General features: G+C 39.3%; 1 protein-coding gene across 1 annotated transcript; it reads left to right on the top strand.

The window, feature by feature from the left end:
* Positions 1–19,579: 19,579 nt before the first annotated feature.
* Positions 19,580–20,407, top strand: LOC105198612. Its single transcript, XM_011165379.3, has 2 exons — positions 19,580–19,744; positions 19,814–20,407. The coding sequence occupies exons 1-2, from the start codon at positions 19,683–19,685 to the stop codon at positions 20,355–20,357; spliced, it is 606 nt and encodes a 201-aa protein (XP_011163681.1). The 5' UTR covers positions 19,580–19,682; the 3' UTR covers positions 20,358–20,407.
* The last annotated feature ends 613 nt before the right edge of the window (positions 20,408–21,020 follow it).

Raw genomic sequence — 21,020 nt, 5'->3', positions numbered from 1 at the left:
ATTCCTTCCTCTTCTTTATCCCAAAACCACCATTCTCTATTTACCAATGCCTTATTCTCTCCTATCCAAACCTTTGCTCCTTTCCTTTCTTCTGCTTTTACTATCCCTCTAAACTTCCACCTGCTCTACTTTTCCTTCCACGTTAGATCATTTTCTATCCAAATATTTCCCCCTTTCAGCCCTCTCTTTTTCCTCATAATTTTTTTTGTCATCTTCCGACCATAGCTTAACCACCACCAGGCCACCCCAGTCTTCCCTTCCCGCCTCTCTCTTCCTTCACTCCTTCACCTTTACCTCCGCTCCTATCTGTCTAAATATTTCCCTAATTCTCCCCCCCCCACGTCCTCCCCCTTAACGCCTTTCACCACTACGTTTCTTCTCCTCTTTAATCTCTCTTCTCTTTCCCTTGTTCTTTCCAATTTTCTCACCTTTTCTTCTATCTCCGCCCTTCCTGTATCTCCTCCTCCTCTCTCGTCCTCTCCCCCGTATTCCAATCTCCTTTTTCGCTTCTCTATCTTTTCCCTCTTCCCCTCCTGCCCCTGTTCTTTCTCCCATTTTTTCTCCAACTCTCCTATTCTCTTTCTCATCCTCTCCTTCTCCTCCCTCCAAACCTCCTCTCTTTTTCTCATATTTTCCAACTCCACCATTACTACTGTTATCCTATCCTCTATTCTCTTTTCCATCCTCTTCCATTTTCCCTTGAGCTTTTCCATCCATTTCTTTACCATCCCCATCATCATTAGCCCCTCTCCCTCCTTACCCGGCGATCTCGGCGTCTTTTTACTTTTGCTAAACGTTTCCAGCTCTTCCTCCCTTCCTGTTTGTCGTATCTCCTCTTCTCTTCTATCCTCCTCCAATTCTCTCTTCCTTTTCCACAGATTCAATACACCTACACTCCCCGTACGTTCCCTTCCCCCCTTCCCTTCCGTTCCTTCTTGCCCCCGTTCCCTCTTTCTCCATCTTCCTACTTTACCTTTCCTTCTTCTTGTCTCTTTCTTATGCTTTTCGCTCCGAGTCTCCTCTCTATTCCGCCTTGTACTCTCTGCTGTTGCGTACGCGCCTTTCTCTTCCCGCCGCAGCGTCTTGCGCGCCACTCTACACTCTTTCCTACTCTGCGCCTGTACGCTCGCGCTCTTCTTCTCTTCTCCTCCTGCCTCCCACTTCTCTTCACCCTCCTCGTGCTCACTACACTTCCTAACCTTTCACGCTCTCTCAGGTTTTTTCTCGCTCTCTCTCTTTCTTTTTCTCAATCACACAAACCGTTTGAACTTCGTTCACTCTACCACTCTACTCCACTTGCACTGCCTCCTTACCCACTTTATTCCTCCAACTCTCTCACGCCATTCACTCTCTGCCTTCTATAATACACACTGATACTCGCACGTTTCTATCCCCACTTGCTCCGAAAACGACTAAGACTGAGTAACAAAGGGCCGAGAGCGTTCTCCATCGCATCGTGGTTTTACATTTTTTGTGCTTATCTATAGTATACTATTACGGTCAAAAAATAGGACTAAGCATACACCGTGACTACGCTCGCTATTAGAATTAATATTTGCTTATTCTATTTTTTATTAATTGCACGCGATCGAACTGCAATTATGTTAAAAAATCAATTAATGTATTTGCATACTTGCATGCATACATATATTTATATACGTATATACTCATATACGTATACTTATATATGTACGCACATACGCACACATGTAGACCCAGCGTGTTTGATCTGTCCATGGGGAAATTTTCTAAACTGAGAAGTCGCTATTTTTCTACATACTTACAGTTCATGATTAACGTAACGACCAATAAGCTGTAATCGTTACTTTAATCATAAACTGCAAGTATGTAGAAAGTGGTGACTTCTCAGTTTGAAAAATTTTTTCATGGACAGAATCAAACACGTTGGGTGTACAGTCGTGAGCTAAAAGGTTGCAACACATTTTCTTCAATGATTAGATGGTTCGATTCTTAATTGGTTGGATCCACAAGTAAGAACCAATGACGTTCGCCATTCAATGAGCAAGTCTACATTCCAAAAACAATCGAAGAAAATGTGTTGCAACATTTTAGTTCACGACTGTATGTACATACATGTATGTACATACATGTAACCGACCGCTGCTATCGATAAGCACGAAATATGCGGATGAACACAGAATTTGCACTTATATTATTTTAACTGACCAATTCGTTATCTGCTTTGATACATGACACCTAAGTTTTGTGAAACAATATAAAAGAGGTAAGATGAGCATCTTTTATTTAATGCTGCTCCTTAATACGTGGGGGTCGCGATATAATGATTCAAGACAGGCGCCGATACCTTGGCTGCAGCTAGATGACGCGAATGCACCGGTTAGACAAAAAAGTCGCAAACATCGGTGTTAACATGATCCCTCTTCTCCGTTTTCAAGGCGCATGATCCTCCGATATATGAAAATGATTTTTCCTAAAGATGATTCAAGACAGGCGGGGGTATTTTGGCTACTACTAGATGACACGAATGCACCGGTTAGATAAAAGTTGCAAACATCGGTGCGAACATGACTCGTTTCAATAATCCTCCAATATGTTTGGTTGATAATGACGTTGCCGTCCAGTTAGATAAAGGGACAAAGGAGTTGCAGATGAAATATATACAGGATAATTAGCACTCGAATCTCAGTAGGTGTAGTACTCGGAAGCATACCGAATCAATTGCAATATGGAGCCGTAAAAAGAAACGACCGACTGTATCAAAGGTATAGACTCGGACGATAGTATGGAGATTGAGTTTGAAGATTTAGATAGAAATATTCAGAATTTAGTGGAAAGAGTCGTGCCTAATGCGCAAATCCGTTCTTTGAATCAAAGTACAAAATATTGTATTATTCATTTTTATTATTTGTCGTATGATTCTCGACCACTGTGTGCAAAGTGCATGATTGAAAGTGCGCAATACACATGGAGAGTAATGCGCGTTATTTGAGATCATGAAACAGGTTTTTTTATTGGTCTAAACGGTCAATCTTGTACCAACTGCAGACAATCAATGTTTTTGAAAATTCCATGTGACATGTGCCCAATATGTGTGCCCACACAATAAGAAAGGTATTTCTTATCAGTCAACGCGACTGATTTCATCTTTTGAAGCAAAGTTTGCACGAGACCAATATTACGCTCAGAACACATAGCGGTATTGTAAATTGTGTAATATGTGCAAATACTCCGAGACAACATGTAATATGTACTAATAACTGAAAATGGAAAATATTGAATGAGTGAAACGCGAATTGCTTGAACAATGCTCGCAGGTCATAAATTTAGCGGAATGTTTCGCTTGGTTGCGACGAGTGTCTCACGCAACTCGAAGGATATTGTAATGCAAAACGTCCTCGACTTACCGTTGGGTCCAGACAATCCATGGTAGCGAGAATCGCGCGACTCACGGACGCAAAAGCGCAGTTAGAAAGACGTTGCACGTTGGTGGCAAGTACGCGAGCACTAGTGTTGATGGCAAAAAAAAAATTGCTCGTGTGGCGCAAGATCAACGCCGTGTTTGAAAACCGTATTAGGACCGGAGCTGTAATCAACACAGATTATATTGAGCCGCGGCATTTCCTGGAGGATGCTAGTGATATGGTGATCGAACAAGTGTGAGACGCTATCGTGAAACACGTAAGTGTGAAAGTGAACATTGTATTCAACGATGAATTTGTAAACATTCATGTTGATCGCGACAATAAAAATATTGCGATGAAGAATCATGAAATGTACAAAGCATCAAATTTACGTGAATGGTACGAACAGTGCGTTATTGAAGCGATATTAGCGATACTTGATAAGTTTCAGGAACGTGATAGTGGCTGGGCATTGTCAAGAATACAGAAGCTGATGGTTAATATAAATAAGTTTGTTACTTCTGGCGTTCAACAAAATTTTTTTTCCTTTCTTTTCTTACGCCATCCGATGGTATTTTTGAATTGGAGCATTTTTAAAACAACCGCATTGATCTATGAATTTATTTACGAATTTATAAAATTTACTTTAATTTTGCGTATTTGGATAATTAATTAATATATTGGGCTCATTCGGCCTGGATATGTTGAAAGATTATGATTCTAAAACATTAGAGTTTGAAAGAATGCGCCCGCGAGCGCGTGCGGCCATCCAACGTTCTCGAACGTTTGGCGTTGCGCGTTCGCGCGGCGGAATACGGTTGCCCGGCGGAATGCAGTCCCTCCCCCCCCTCCATCTCTGCGGCTCGTCCCCACGCGAACGTCTACAAGCGTGGGAGCCGGCGCTAGCCGCAAGGGCGCGTTGCAGCGCCATTTTCAAACCCATAACCACCTTTGCGCGTCCGGAGCGTATAAAAGGAGCACGCGCGGAGCATTTTTTAAACAGATTGCTCTGAACAGTCGGAGTGTGCGCTTGACAGGCGACAACCATCGGTAAGACTGCCAAAGGGATCACAACGATGAGAGGGTTATTTTTGTGAACGAGGCAGCCGAGGAGTAGCATCGGGATGTCTCCTTCCTTCACTTCCTCTTCCTAGTAGGACATAGCAGTTGAACCACACCAAGCATATGCTTGAGTGCGGCCTCGGCTTAGTCTATGCTCTTTTTTTTCCTTCCTCGTTCTCCTTTCCCCAGGTGCAGGGGTTGGTCGCGGCGTAACTTGCTTGCACCACTTCCCGACACCTACTGTCTTCTTTCTTTCCACTTTTTCCTCTTACCCTAAGAGAAGGTTTTTTCAAGCTGTGCGCGACCGAGCTTCACATTTGCGTTTGCGCTTTCTTTGTTACCTCTTTTCCCTTCTATAATATATTTCCTAATCTTACTTTCTTCTTTAAAACCCCACCGGCATCCTGATTTATTCTATGACGCTTTAGTATTCAAATTTAAAATTGAACGAAAAAACGTTTAATTTTAAATCAAAATTAAAATTAATCATCAATCTTAAAAATTTAAAATTTAAATATTTGATCAGTTAATAATTTAATATATAATTTTCAAGATCACTCCTGCTGTTCCTCACGCCATATTTTTACGCATACGCTTTTTATAGCAATCTTCTCTTTCTAATTAATTTATTATACGGAAACCGGTAAGAAATTATTTTGTTTTTTTTATTAGAAATTATTTTTTTATTATTAATCGACAAAATGGCAATTTTTTAAAAAGCAGCATGGACAAGAAGACCCATCGCGGTAAGACCGCAGACGCTTCTTGCGTGATCTCCGTAGAGAATCAAATTTAATCCGCGAATTCGATCTGTTGGAATTTTGGTCCGAGTTGCTTCCTGTCTTTCTATTATCGGAAGAATCACCGGAGCTGGAGCCTCCTATTACTATTCCCCCTCCTCCACTTCCTAAACGAGATATTCAAAAGGAAATACAAGAATTCAGGAGAAAAGCAGCTAAACCCACCTTTGACTATGTCCCAAAGAGGAAACCTACCCGGCCCATAAATCCGGCTGTTTACACTAGAAAATCAATCAAAACGCGTAAAACACTAAGAATAATATCTAATATTAATCCTAACTTTTGAATTCAGAAAACTCCTTGCGGGTTTACAATCATTGATTTCCATTAAAAGCTTAAGTGTAAAATTGTTTATAAATTTAAATAATATTATTTTCTTTCATTTAATATTATTTTTCTTTGTACATTTTGTCATATTCTTTCATTCGATAATATAATATTACATTTAATTAATTATTTCTTTATATGTGTTACGTCCAGCGACGTAACGATTCTTTTCTTTCGACGACGGATACATTATAAGACGGAGGACGAACAACGATGACCCACTTAATTTCATTTCGATTTCCGGGAATACAGTGAGACATAAAATACGCTACTGAGGCGAGTGAGAAATGTCACAAAAATCAAAACACCATAAATTATATGAGAACTCTTACAGAAATGTATTACTGACTGTAATAAATTGGCGAGTAATTTAAGTAATATATTACTTATTTTAGTAATTTAAAAGTACTAATAAGAGTACTTTTAAATTACTAAAATAAGTAATATATTATTTAAATTACTCGCCAATTTATTACTATCAGTAATACATTTCTGTAAGGAAAATGTCACAAAAATCAAAGCACCATAAATTATAAAGAAGTGTCAAATAATAACGTCATCGGAAATCGTCATATTAGCTGGACAAATAAACTCGTTGACACAAAAAGTAATTTATGGGAGGCCCTTCGAGATAACACGTTGCTCGACCCCGGAAACGTATAAAACTCCATCGGCAAACATTAAAATCAGGAAGCCAAAAGGCACGAGTATACATCACTTTCGACTTCCGGAAACTCAGCGCCCATAGAACATTAAATCAAAATCTGTCACAATTTTTAGTAATTAGATGACGGGTTACGCACGTTCTCATAACAATAATTACCGAGAAATATGGAAAAGAAGTGACGAGACCCGTTGAATGGACGGCGTAATTCGATCTCGAACACGTGTCCCGTAGGCAAAGGGTTAAGCCGCGCGTAGGCGTTTAGATAAATAAAATCGGTCCGCACGACTCCAAGAATCATTGGCCAAAATTAGTATAAATAAGCAGCTTTCCTAAGCAGGAGGGTCATTCCTTCTTTCCATTTCATCATCTCTAATCCGTCGCACAGTCCGTGGTATCTTGTATGCTCGAGTCTGTGACGTTTGGAATCATTCTTTCGTTCTATCCCATCCACCCGAGTCCGTCAATTTGTTGGTACTTATTCTCTTCCTTCACTGAGTTCATCAATTCGTTGAGACTCTATATCCATTCAACTCCGTTAATCCAATATTCAGTTAGTCATTCAGTGCCGGTTTAGTTTGCATTTTTACTTTTCCGCAAGTGTCACGGGGCTAAATATCTACTGCAAGCAAACCTCCACACGATGGGCAATCAGAAACCCGCGTTGGCCATTACCATAATTGTAACAGGGTAGTAATCCGAGATTCGTTTGAGAGTCCCCGCCTATGTGAAAATAGTAAGTCATCATTCATTCTTTCTTTCTTCCCCCCTCTTTTCTTTTCTATTAACTAAAAGTTGATTACTAAAGAATAATCACAAAAGTTAATATCCCGTCTTTTTCTTATATATCGAATTAATTGTAAACTGGTCAAATCGCTCTCGGAAATGTCTCATAATTATACATACGCTTACTTATATATATTTTTGTAATAATTGTTTAATAATTTATAAATTATAATTATCTAAGTAATGTTGTAATAATCGAATACTATTATTTAGATTATATGCTTAGATTATGAACTGTCAAATATGTAACGTTTGCAATTGATCATCTCTTTTATTTACAACTCAATGAGAAAAATTAACGTTAAACCAATACATCTTTAGTAATACATAAACGCGGCAAATCAAATTGTCAATTGTAAAATTTTTTTTTCTCTTTTATTGATATATAATAATTATACCATTATGTACGTTAGTTTTAAAATATATGTTATGCTAGTTTTTATATAAGGAATTTTAATTGTTAAAATTTATTTCATTTCCTCCTTAAATTGACCCGTCTTGTTGAACGCCTCCTCCTAGTAAAAGATCACGCAAGGTCCGATCCCGAGTTAAAGATATTCGATTCTCTGACTCAAATGAGGACCGACGATTGCACGACTCTTGGAAAGGCGTCAAAACGTCTCGTGACACGGTGACCCGATTTCCAGAGTCATAAAAGTGCGTTTGCCCTCGTGTCGTACGTCCGTCTAGTACGACCACGAGTTTAAAGATTCTGTTGCATCCTTCTCCGCTTTCTCTAAATTCCAGATAGCCTTTCCTTAACCATTTTTCCTTAAAGGCTGTACGTAACATATGTATATACTTATTTTTTTATTTTTAATTAAAATAAACCTATAAAATTATTTTTACGTACAACTATAAGTTCCACTCAATTAAATCTTATCCCACGCCATCGCTCCTAGTCACGCTCCCTAATCCAATTGACAAATAAAACATAATAATAATAATAATATTAAATACATGAAATAAATAAAATATTAAATTTGTTCGGGACTAAATCGGACTGGTGACAGCAGCCTATTAAAAAAATATATATATAAAAACCCCAAAATAAAAACATAAAATAACATTCAAACAAATCACAACGTCCGACCCACGCCCGGATGCAACAAAGCTTAATTTCATGCACGTGGGATGTTGGATCAGATTGCCTCAGGAAGTAAAGAACAAACGTGCGGTAATTAATGTGCATTCGAAAGACAATGCGTGCTTTGCATGGTCGGTGGTAGCTGCCTTGCATTCCACCAAAAATCATGCCGATCGGGAGTCATCGTACCCTCATTATTTGACTGTTTTAAAGTTTGATGACATACAATTTTCAATGACTGTGAAAGACATTGGAAAATTTGAACGTTTAAACGACATGTCGGTAAACGTGTACGATACCGAAGTTGACAGAAAGGAAAAGATACTTTACGTTGTACTGCTACGACTGACCGAAGATAAGAAGAAGAAACACGTCAATTTTTTCTACGTGGAAGATATTTACAACGTCATCCACGGCCACTTTGCATGGATTAAGAATTTATCGCGACTAGCTAGTTTACAGCTGAGCAAAAACGAACACAAGAAATTCATCTGCGATTGGTAAGTGTAATATATATATACAAATTTCAAACCTTTAATTATTGTTTAGTAAAATAAACTGTTTATTACAGATGCCTGCATTACTTCTACTCAGAGGAAAACTTGCAGTCGCACGTAGTTGAATGCAAGAAAGTAAATGACTGTGCCATTCTGTTACCAAGAGAGGACGACAAGTATTTGGAATTCGATAATTATAATAACAATGAGTACGTACTCTTTGTGCTTTACTCTGACTTAGAATGTGTATTGCGTAAGATGGAGAACGAAACAGAAAACGCATCAAGATTTTCGTATCAGTATCACGAAGTATTTAGCATAGCATATTATGTTAAATGCTCGTACGACGACACCTTATCAAAGTATCACTTTTGCCGCGATAAGAACTGCGTTGCATGGTTCGCGAAAGAATTAGAAAATTTAGCGCATGACATGAAAGACCGAATATCTGCCAATGTTCCCATGGAACAATTAACAAGCAGAAAGAGGCATTCATTAACGCAACGCATTGCCATATATGCGAAAAACCATTCAAATCAAATAAGCCTTACCCATTATGAGTGACTTGATAATTGGCGGGTGCATGACTATTGTCATCTGACCGGCAAGTATCGCGGTCCAGCGCATAATAAATGTAATCTAAATTATAAAAATACGTACGATATAATTTATCTGGTTACGACGCGCATTTTATCATAAAAGAAATTTCTACCGCGTTCGAAGGCAAGATCGACCTACTACCGATTAATAAAGAAAAATATATTTTGTTTACTAAAATGTCGCAACTACCGGTGTAAGAACAAAATCGGGCGAAGTACAATATTGTATACGATTCATCGACTCATATAAATTCCTAAGTGCGAGTCTCGAAAAATTGGCGTCGTTTCTAAGTATTGATCAATTAAAAATTACTCGTTCCGAATTTTCCAAGTTGTCAAACGAAGATTTCGAACTCTTCACGCGCAAAGGCGTTTTTCCGTACGAGTACGTTGATGATGCCGACAAGCTTTTAGAAACGCGTTTACCTCCGCGCGAATCTTTCTACAGTTCACTGAGCGGACAGACGGTATCAGAGCATGATTACGCTCATGCCGAGAACGTATGGCAACGGTTTGCAATTGAAACGCTGGGCGAATACAGCGATTTATATTTGAAAACGGATGTCTTATTATTAGCCGACATTTTTGAAAACTTTTGTGATAAAAGCATGCAGAGTTACAGTTTGGACCCTGCGCATTATTATACATTGTCAGGCTACACGTGGGATGCAATGTTGAAGAAGACGGGTATAAGATTCGAATTGCTCATGGACATAGAAATGTTACTTTACGTGGAACGTGGGATTCGTGGCGGATTAAGCCAGTGTTCGGACAGATAAGCGAAGGCTAATAATAAGTACATGAAATCATACGATCCGTCAAAACCGTCGACTTATTTGATGTATAATGATGTGAATAATCTTTATGGGTGGGCAATGTGTCAACCGTTGCCATACGGTGAATTTAAATGGGTCGAAAACTTTGACAATTTTGATGTAAACGCGATCGTTTTTGATTTAGACACCGGGTATATACTGGAAGTTGACCTTGCATATGAAAATCATCTGCATGATTGACACAGTGACTTACCGTTTTGTCCTTCGAGCGATAAGTCTCCAGGGTCAAGGGCAAAAGAAATTACTAACGACAATGCATGATAAAAAAGCGTTACGTCATCCACTACCGCAATCTTCAACAGTGCACGCGTCACGGGCTTCGAATCGTAAAAATACATCGCGTACTTCAATTCGCTCAATCCACCTGACTCCGCGAGTATATAGAATTAAATACAAAACTTTGAACGAACGCGAAAAATGATTTCGAGAAAAATTTATATAAATTAATGAATAGTGCAGTTTTCGGTAAAACAATGGAAAATGTACGTAATCACTGTGACAGTAAATTATTAACGCAATGGGAAAACCGTCATGGCGCGGAGGCCGCAATATCACGACCCAATTTTTATAGTTACAGCGTCTTTGCTGAAAACTTAGTTGCCGTTGAATTGCGTAAACTGTAGGTGAAATTTAACAAGCCGATTTATGTGAGCATGTGCATACTTGACATTTCAAAAATCTGTTTATACGAATATCACCACGAGTATATGCTTCTTTTATATCATGATAAATGTAGTTTATTATACATAGACACCGACAGTTTGTTGTATTACCTCAAGTGCGAAGATGTGTATGAGATGATGAAACGTGATATAGCGAGATATGATACAAGTGATTATCCGGCGGACAACGTATACGGAATGCCTCTTGCAAATAAAAAGGGTCTCGGGCTAACGAAAGATGAAAATAATGGTTTAATTATGACTGAATTTGTTGAACTTAAGGCAAAGATATACGCGGTGAGAGTAGAAGGTAAACAAGATACGAAAAAGACAAAAGGCGTGAAGAATAATGTTGTAGCACGAACTATTACCTTTGAAGATTACATGCGTTGTCTGAATAATGGACTTAACTCAATGTCCAATGTGCATACGTTTGAAGTTACATGAGGTTTATTCTATTAATGAGAAGAAGGTTGCGCTTACTTCTTTAGACGATAAAAGATGTGTATTGCTGCATTCAACAAAAACATTACTCTGCGGATATTGGCGGATACAATTATATATATTGTATTACATCTCATGTATTGTTTCATATTTTTTTTATACGTTTAATATGTATTATGAATAAGATATTTTTGTATTTTTTTATTTGTTTAAAAAACAGTTTTATATAAATTTTGTAAAATGAGGACAAAGAAAGAATGAAGAAAAAAAAAGTGTTTTATAATGATATATATTTATTCATGTATACATTTATATTGTTTACAATATATGTTTCATACCATAAATAAATCAAATAACATCATTTTTATTTATCCATGAATTATGCGATTCATCGAATCCCAGCCACTTGACGTAAACCTTGTTTTCTTTCTTTCTTTTAATTTTTTCAACGAGATAGATATCCGGATATCTCGCGCAATTGAACTCATATTCGTAGAAGGCACCTGAGATTTGTTTATAATCTTCAAGTAATAATCTTCAAGTAAATAAGTAACGGGATTAGTATGCAGCACTTTCACAATTTTAAACACTCTTTGGTGGTCCAATTGGAGGTGTACCCCTTTTCGAATGCAGTTTTAAACTTGTTTACGCGTACCGAATCGTTTACTTTGAATTTTGCCAGCCCTGCAATTTTGATGCGACCGTACACAATGGATAAGAGTTTTTTGGCAATCGTTGGAGTTACTTCTGCTGGTCGCATTCCGATAGTACGATGCCTGCGATTGCTGTAATCCAACACCAGATGCGGCAGCCCGTCGACCCACTTGTGCGACCCATTAAGTGTAAACATACGCCACATATCGTCCTTAAGTGTGCGATTCTACCTTTCTATTATAGATGCTTTTAAAACTGAATATATAGAATAATGATTAATATCATGTTTTTTCAAAAGTTTCTGCACATCGGCGTTGTAAAATTCCTTGCCCATATCAGTTTGCAAATTTTTCGGACATTTCCCACTCTCTCGAATTATCTTGACGATTATGTCAGCCGTCTCGCGCCCGGCCTTGTTCTTGAGCGGTACTGCCCAGGCGTATTTACTCAACGCATCGATGACAATAAGAATATAATGATGGCCTTTGTTAAAATTCGAATATGGACGCATCTCGACGATATCAGCTTGCTACAGATCATCGAAACCTTGGATTATAACGCGTTTTCGAGGAAAATTGCGTCTTGCTGGGGCGTGTAATTCCTCGACGAGTTGTCGCTTCTCGGAGCTAATTTTCTTCGACGAACTCATGTTTCGGCGCGTAAACGAGTTATATTACGACTGACTCGTATCGCGGGCACGCAATTTAATTTATATTACTATCGCAAAGTTCTTCTACTTCGTTTTTTAAAAAAGTTATTTTGTCAAACGTTTTCTTTTATATTTATTGTCTTTTTTTTATAAATTTTTGTCATGCCTCAATAACTTTTCTTTGTCTTCCGGTACTTGGCGATTAGATACTTGGTGGTAACTATTCTTGACCTGATTTACGACCGTTCGATAACGATTCAACACTCGTTCTTGAGTCTTTTCAACGATCTTGAGCCGATTGGTAGTAATCTGACAATCGCGAATCGTTCTTGAACCGTTCGATTTTTATTGAGGAACCGTTCAAAATCATTCGTTAGACGTTCGTAATCTTTTTGATGTTTATTGCCACTCATTTTTGTTCTGACTTGACTTTTTTATAATTATACGCTGAAGCTCGTTGTTTTATCGTAATGCTCGCACGTCCTTCTCGAACAAAGTCAGCCTCTCGTGTAACTCGTTTTTGCGAATACGCGATTAATTTATAATACCGGCTTTGCGAAGTTCCTCTACAATAGACAGCATCTCGTTGCCGTGAGCGTCGTTGCCGGTTTGATGCAAAGCCTCAAGCAATCAAAGTCGATTCACCAACTCGTTGAGATCGTCCCAATAAACGCAATCTATCTTATTATTGTTTAGTATCATAGCACTAGGTAATCTCTTTCCGGATTTATTTATTTTTCTTTGGTGTAAATTTGATCAACATCAATGGTGCGATCACGTGTCTGTACTTGTATCCTCTGTTGCTCCGTAATCGCTCTTGTGCGGTGTAATTGCGTCTATGTGCGCTTGTAGTTAACAATATGCTCTTGTACTTTTGCAAATTGTTCTCCGTATAGATAAGATCATCAGAAATTCTCTTAAAAATCAACTCGTAAAGACTGGGTGTGCCAGCATATCGCACACCATCGACAATTATGTTCTTATTGCGGTCCACGTCAAATTTTTTATTACCAAGCATCATTCCATCCTTGTCGAGACAAACGCCATATATGGTGTCTATAATTTTTTCTTTTCCGCCACCGCTGAGGAAATTTCCAATGTACTTTTGACCCAACGGACCCAAATGCTGCGACAACGTTTTTTGACTTTCTCACGTTTGCATGTAATATTGGACAGATGTTCCGAACGAATTGTCTGTGGTTTCGAAAACGTTCCCGAGAGCATCATTCGTTGATTTTACAGTTCCAAACATTGTACACAATGTGGATGTTATCACTGACGAATCCAACGCGATGTTCGATTGTCTAGAACGTTTCTTTTTGCTTGATGTTACTTTCCAAAAATTGTTAGATGCGCCATCGTCATCGTCGTCGTCGTCGTCGCTATGCCTTTGTTTCTTCATAATATTTTTCGACATTTCTGCCTTGATATCTTTAGCTTCCCTTTTAATCGGCTGAGATTCCTCGACGATCTGTTTTAGAGGTTCGACGATGGGCTTGAAACGTTTCTCCATCGCAATATCCTCCTTGGTCTTACCGGTTTTTAAAGCGCGATGCTTCTTGCGGATCGCGTCGCTCGTTTTTTCAATCTCTATCGCGAGTTTCTCGCGTTTACGCATATTAGCTATGATGAACGTCTTTGCCCAAGATATCGAGAAAGACTAACCGTTTTGCGGTACCGCAAACTCGTTAAATCCTTTTCTGTATCGTCTGTTACTAAGAGGACTGTTCTTGTCTATCCGTATTTGCGCTGCCAACAAGCACGGCACAAAGCGCAAAATTCATTGTCCGACATATCGGTGTTAATGTGATCGTTGTAAACGTATTTTAGGTTGGTACCATCCTGTTTAAACAAGATTAAAAGATTCACGTTATTGCGTATTAGATGTTTAGGTATCTTCGTGTACGTTTGACACAGGTAAAAACAATCGACATTTGAGTGGCGGCCCATTCAAAAGTATTCTCTCACTACATCCTGTTTATCGCATGCAACATCGTCGAAGACGAAGATCGAATTTGAATGCGCTTTGCTCAACGGAACGACATCGTTATAATAATAACGTAAGTAGCCGATTGAGAACGTAAAGTAGCCGATTTTGTCGATTGATTTTAACAGATTTTTGAGATATTGATACTTAGGCTGCTGCAGCGACTTGGAATATACATAAACATTTTCGAAACGTACGCGAACTCTTGAGCAGGCTTATCAGAACATTAGTCTTGCCGCAATTACTCGGTCCCGCAATTATTGTGCGTATGATACTTGGTAGCATTTCGCCGTGCTTCCGCAACGGTGCACTGTCCTCCATCATTCGCAATTTCTCGTCACAGTTTGTGACGCGTATCATACGTGACTGCCGCACGAATTTCATGTTTTACACTAAACTCGCGTGACACGTCGAGCGCCTATTTATAGATGTGCAAAACCTTGAGTCGCTCAGTATCAAAAATGTTTTTCGCGCTGTTACATTCCTGCGTTATTCTTGATCTGAGCGCTGAGCAGTTAGAATATATACCAAAAATTGTACTTTTACGCATATACGGTAACTACATCGACCACGTTTGGGAAGGCCTTCCGAAACATATACAGGCGGACCCGGAGATTCAAACGTATTGTCGCTGCGACGAGCATTACAATCAACTCTGACAGCGGACGCACATCGACGGTCCGGCACCGAGGATAAAGTATTGCGGCGAATGTCAGCGTTGAGCGAAGGCTGCGCCGGAGGTCTGCTGAATCAAGCGATAAACATGCTTTCTTTCAAGTTACATATCCCCGGCTATCAGTTTTGCGGTCCGGGCACTCGGCTAAAGAAACGATTAGCCAGAGGGGACAGAGGCGTAAATTGGACGCGGCGTGTCGCAAATACGATATTGCGTATTCTGAAAGTAACAAACTCGTCGACAGACACGCGACGGACAAGGTGCTCGCCGATAAAGCGCTGGGACTCGTCATCGCAAAAGATTCGACTGTTGATGAGTGAGCCTCCGTAGCAGCCGTTTGGGCAGTGATGAAAGCCAAGACCAAAATTGGCATGGGTATGAAAGCAAAGACGACAAACAAGAAAACGATAAATAAAAAACGAATATTTCCTTCGGCAAAACAAGGCGGCGTGTTACTGATCCTGCCAATGTTAGATGTTCTTGGAACTTTGATCGGCGGAGCGGCAGGTGTAGCAAAAGCAGTAAACGCCGGCAAAGCCGCGCGACGTCAGCTCGAGGAGCTGCAAAGTCACAATCGCGCAATGGAACAAGGTCGCGGGCTTTATCTTGCTCCGTATAAAAGCGGACGAGGATTGTATCTTGGACCATATAAACGCGGACAACGAGTATCAGCGAAGAAAAAAAAACCTCGAAAAAACGATAAAAACGCCCGAGGGCGTGACCACCGATGTGCAATTGAACTATCTGGCAAAACGTATGCGCATACCATATTTTAGAGGCGTGTACATGCGTAATGTTTTACCGACCAGTGGCGTACGAAGAAACGAAAGCGGTATTGTCAATCTAGACGATACCACGAGCCCTGGGACGCACTGGGTCGCATACGTAAAAAGGAGTAACCGCGTAATTTATTGCGATAGCTTTGGTAATTTTTGACCGCCTCGAGATCTGGTGCAATATTTCGGAAGCAATGTTACAATCGAGTACAATTGAACGTCCTATCAGACGTACGATCAAAATTTCTGCGGACAAATGTGCTTGCGATTTTTACAAACTGTCGACCTTTAAAAGACCGACAAGATAGTACAAAGTCTCAGTATTCGTCGAGCGCTTTTTTTTATCATGTCGTTTACACTAACACTAAGCGGAAAGAGCAGCGTTCTCGCTGCAAATTACTCTCCGGTAATAGATTTGACCAATGCCGAATACAAACTCGGTCTAACGCTTTTTGATACTTATAACACGATACCGAACGTGAACGCCTCGAACAATAAATTTTATTTTTGCAAAGACGATGTGGAGATTACGATACCCGAAGGATCGTACGAGTTGCCGGCCATAAACAAATTTTTGAAACGCGCAATTTCGCAGAAATGTCCACAACGCAATGCACCCGATGCCGGTGACATACTAGTTGTCCACGATATCGGCGTGTTCAATGATGATAACGAGGAAGGAGAGTTCCCGATAATGATTCGCGCAAATTATAACACGTTGAAGTGCGAGATTAGATGCGCCTACAAAATAAACTTTAACAAACCAAACAGCATTGGATCGCTGCTGGAATTCTCGAAGCGCATACTACAGCCGCGTAGATGGTATGAATTGGACGAGTTGATCAACATAATTAACGTAAATATAGTTTGTATCGAATGCAGTGTAACTGCAAGTCTATACAATGGTGCGCGTGTGCATACGGTTCATGAATTTTCGTCGAGCGTACCTTTAGGATATAAGCTTAGTGAAAGGCCAAATCAGATCATTTACTTTCCAATAATCGTACGGAGCATTACGACTCTCACCATACGGGTTGTCGATCAAAACAGATGATTGTTGGACTTTTGAGGAGAAGAGATTACAGTTAAGTTGCACGTTCGAAAGTGAGCGTGACACATGAGATGTTTGTGTTGAGTGGAGCCGAGCCCGCACGGAGAGATAACGCATTCTTTACAAGGACGGTAACATCATCGATTGATAATCCGACTCAGTCAACTGAGAAGAAAAAAAAGCGCATCAAATTAATTTTTTCAGTTAAATTTTTACAATTACTAGGATTTGCGGTACGAAAATCTTAAAAAAAGAAAAAAAATGACTGATATTCTAAACGTCGGAGACGAGCCGATCTTTGACGATCAAATTGTCAAGATTGAAACCCACGCTTATTCGCCGTATGCAAACATAACGTACAGGCACAGCGACGAGATAAGATACAACAAGATTTGTATATATTGCCGTACAAGAGCTTCCTATACGTCGAGGGAAGAATTACTAAAAAGAAGAGACTTGAGGGGGCCGGCGGTGACGTGGTATTGGGAAATAATTGTGTTGCGTTTATGTTCGACGAGATAAAATACGAGTTGAACGGCGTTGAAATTGATCGTAATAGAAACGTGGGCATAACCAGCACGCTCAAAAACTATGTAACGCTGTCATCCGACAAAAGCATGATTCTGCGAAATGCCGGCTAGGAAAGATAGCAGATGACTACCGCTGACGGCTATTTTAATTTTTGTGTCCCGCTCTACGTGCTGTTGGGATTCTGCAAAGATTATAGACGCATAGTGATCAATGCTCGTCACGAATTGATCTTGATACGAGCGCACAACAATAACAATTGCCTGAAAGGCAATTTGGCGTTGGAGCCCGTTCTCGAGTTATTTAAAATTCAGTGGCGAATGCCGCACGTGCTCTTGAGTGACATAAATAAACCTTTGATGCTGCGCACTTTGGAGAGCGGACGATATCTCAGCATGGCTTTTTGCTTATGGGATCTTTATGAGTTTCCGCTATTGTAATGCACAACCAAGCATTCGTGGGCTATCAAGACCGCTACTCAGCTCGAGAAGCCGCGATACGTCATTTTCGTTATGCAAACCGGTCAAAAAAATAACATGTCTAAGGACACGAACCGATTTAACCATTGCAATTTGACCAACGTGAAACTCTATTTAAATTCTGAATTTTATCTCTACATTGAAATGGATCTTGATTTTGCCAAAAACAGATGGGCTATTCTATACGAGACGTACGCGCGTTTCTGCAAAACCTACCTCGGATACGAGTATCTCGAGCCGAATCTCACCGTCACCAACTTTCTAAACAGAGGTTTATTCATAATAATTGATTGCAGTCGGCAAATCGAATTGATTAAGAGCGCAATCGTTGACATGAGAATAGAATTCGAAACTAAAGATAACGTGCCGGAGAACACCGGCGCGTGTGCACTCATAATACACGATTGCGTGATTCAGTATAACCCATTGACATACATTGTGCGCAAAATCACTTAATTCTGCGAATATATATAATCTGCGACATTGATGTGGACCACAGTTTTCGTTTCGACTGCGACATATCCGTGCCGACGTTTGTGGACCTGTTGTGGTTACCCCCTTGAAGAATTAGGAGGTTTTGTCGTAAAAGAATTTGCAGCGCTCACAGAAGACAACGTTCTCTTTCATTACATCTTTGAGAGTCCTAAGCCATGGGAATTGTTGACAAAATCCGAAAGGTTCTGCGCATCTTGGCTGAATGCTTTTCACGGCTTACAATGGAACGATGGGACGGTTCCGTACAGGAAAGCGAGACAACTGATCACAAAAGTAGTACTGAGTATTAAAAATGGCAACGGTGATATCATATACGTCAAGGGACACGAGAAACAAGAATGGCTGAAAAATTTAATTCAGGACGATCGGCGAGATTGCGCGTACATCGAGACCTTGGATGTGGATTACAAAGACGTGGATTCTCTCAATAAATTAGATGCTACTAATACTATACAATGTGGAAAACACCGTACACAAAAACATTATGCTAAACAAAATGTATTCAAATTTTACAATTAGTGGGTCAGCTAACCATGAATAAACATACCAATATACAAAATACGTTTTTTTATTTCTTTCCCTGCCGTTACGTCAAATTTCTCCGTTTTTTTTTTTTATATAGGTTGTTCATATTTTGTTTAACGTTCTTATACATGTTTTATTTTGCGTTTCACGTTTCATGTTTCACGTATGTCATGTACGTTATGTTTAACGTTTTGTTCTTGTACAACGTTGCCGGACCCGGAAAAAACGTTTCATGATATGTTTAAGTAATAGTGATAATGAAATTGTTGAAAAGAAGGGGAACCTTTCCCCCTCACTCTTTAAAATTCCATGTTATTTATACGTTTTTCACGTTCAATTTAACATGTTTTGTTTAACGTTTTTTACGTTTAGTTTAACGTTTTTTTATGTTTAGATTAACGTTTTTCATGTTTCATTTAATGTTTTTCATGTTTAATTTAACGTTTTTCATGTTTGGTTTAACGTTTTTCATGTTTAGTTTAACGTTTTTTTATGTCATGTACATTATGTTTAACGTTTCGTTCTTGTACAACGTTGCCGGAAAAAAACGTGTCGTGACATGTGCAAGCGATAACGACGACAATGATGAAATTGTTGAAAAGAGGGGGAAACCTTCCCTCTCCTTTAAGAAATGCAGAAGCATTAATCTTCAAATAAACGTCAAAATTTCTTGCTACATCAGTATTGCATCAGAGGCTCGAACGAACGATTCGCAATGTACTTTGCCGAGGGAAGTTACACATTGTATAGTGGCGAAGTGAAGAAAGAATGCAATAGGTAAGTTTTGTTATTCTAATAGCGTTTTTACAACGTTATGTGAACAACTTTGTTTTTTTTCTTTTACAGCGTTTTGACGGAGTGTCGTACGGTGCGCTTATTGAGCAGACGTTACGCTTTGACAGCTACGAGTTACAAGTTTTTGGAGATTGGAATTAACGTTGGTCTACCGAGTTACGTAGAGATTGTCATAGGAGATCATCAAGGACGAGAATTGATACTGTCTGTCGAAACGTGGAAAAGGCTCCACAAGCAACGATGGAATATTTCCAAATTAATTCGAAATGACTACAAAGACAATTTTATAAGCGTTGGACCGTTAACGATCAAAGTTAGTGCAATGAATGACGTTAGGCTCATACGTCTCGAATCTTCAAACGTGTACGTGACAATGATTGACTCGTTACGCCATATGTTTAGTCTATACGAGTGTATCAACATAATGTTTGAGCGCTTGATTAGAATCGTTGATACAGTCGATGTTAAGTACACACAATTTTTAAACATTGCGTCCAATGTAATGAATCAAAAAAAAGCAATACGCAAGAGCAATATCTTTGATATTCGTCAACTCATCGATTGTGAGCTGTTAGCTTTATTTTTTACTGCATAAACGATGTATCCAAACCAAGTGGCAATAAAAAATTGTTTATTAAATTTAAATTGCAACTTTTTTTATTCTTTTTTTTCCAAAAATTTACAGTTATACATTAGTATTAATACCACAATATTTATTTTTAAGAAAAGGTGTGAGTATATACAAGAGTGTGTAAGACAAAAATTTTGTCACTAAAGAATCATGCGTTCTGATAAAAAAGAAATTATTAGTGCAATCAGAAATCCTCGATGTCTTTGGGGAGGAGGAGGAAGAGGTGCACGAGGAGGAAGAGAAGGAGGAAGACAAACATTAGTTATGATAGTGTGGTGGGGTTGTGGTAGTGGGTGGCGGCGGGCGATGGGTGGTGGTGGTGGCAGGCGGCGACTGTTAAGGGCAGCGGTAGCGGAAGACGGGTAAATTTTTAAATTATTTATTATTTATTATTATTATTATTATTTTGCGCGGCGGCGTTAAGCCCGCGCGCGTCCGCAAAATAAGCCGCAAATGATAATAATAGGTCGGTTCAAATTCAGATACCGAGGGTTCCTCCCTTCCTTTCTCCTAATAACGGTTACCTTATCACTTGCATAGGTATGCCGCCGCCGACAAAGTACCCCTGTTTTTATAAACATTGGCTAGTACACTGCCCTTGTTTATCAAAACTGATAACGGTGCAAG

This window comes from Solenopsis invicta, chromosome 7 (assembly GCF_016802725.1).
Source record: "Solenopsis invicta isolate M01_SB chromosome 7, UNIL_Sinv_3.0, whole genome shotgun sequence".
Lineage (NCBI taxonomy): Eukaryota > Metazoa > Arthropoda > Insecta > Hymenoptera > Formicidae > Solenopsis > Solenopsis invicta.
The sequence above is the reverse complement of the archived record's forward strand: the minus strand, read 5'-3'. Positions and strand labels throughout refer to the sequence as shown.

Excerpts from the sequence above, each read along its gene's own strand:
- LOC105198612 (XM_011165379.3), top strand. The coding sequence starts at position 19,683 with ATGTACTTTGCCGAGGGAAGTTACACATTGTATAGTGGCGAAGTGAAG. Across the intron at positions 19,745-19,813 it reads GTGAAGAAAGAATGCAATAG|CGTTTTGACGGAGTGTCGTA; the intron begins GTAAGTTTTGTT and ends TTTCTTTTACAG.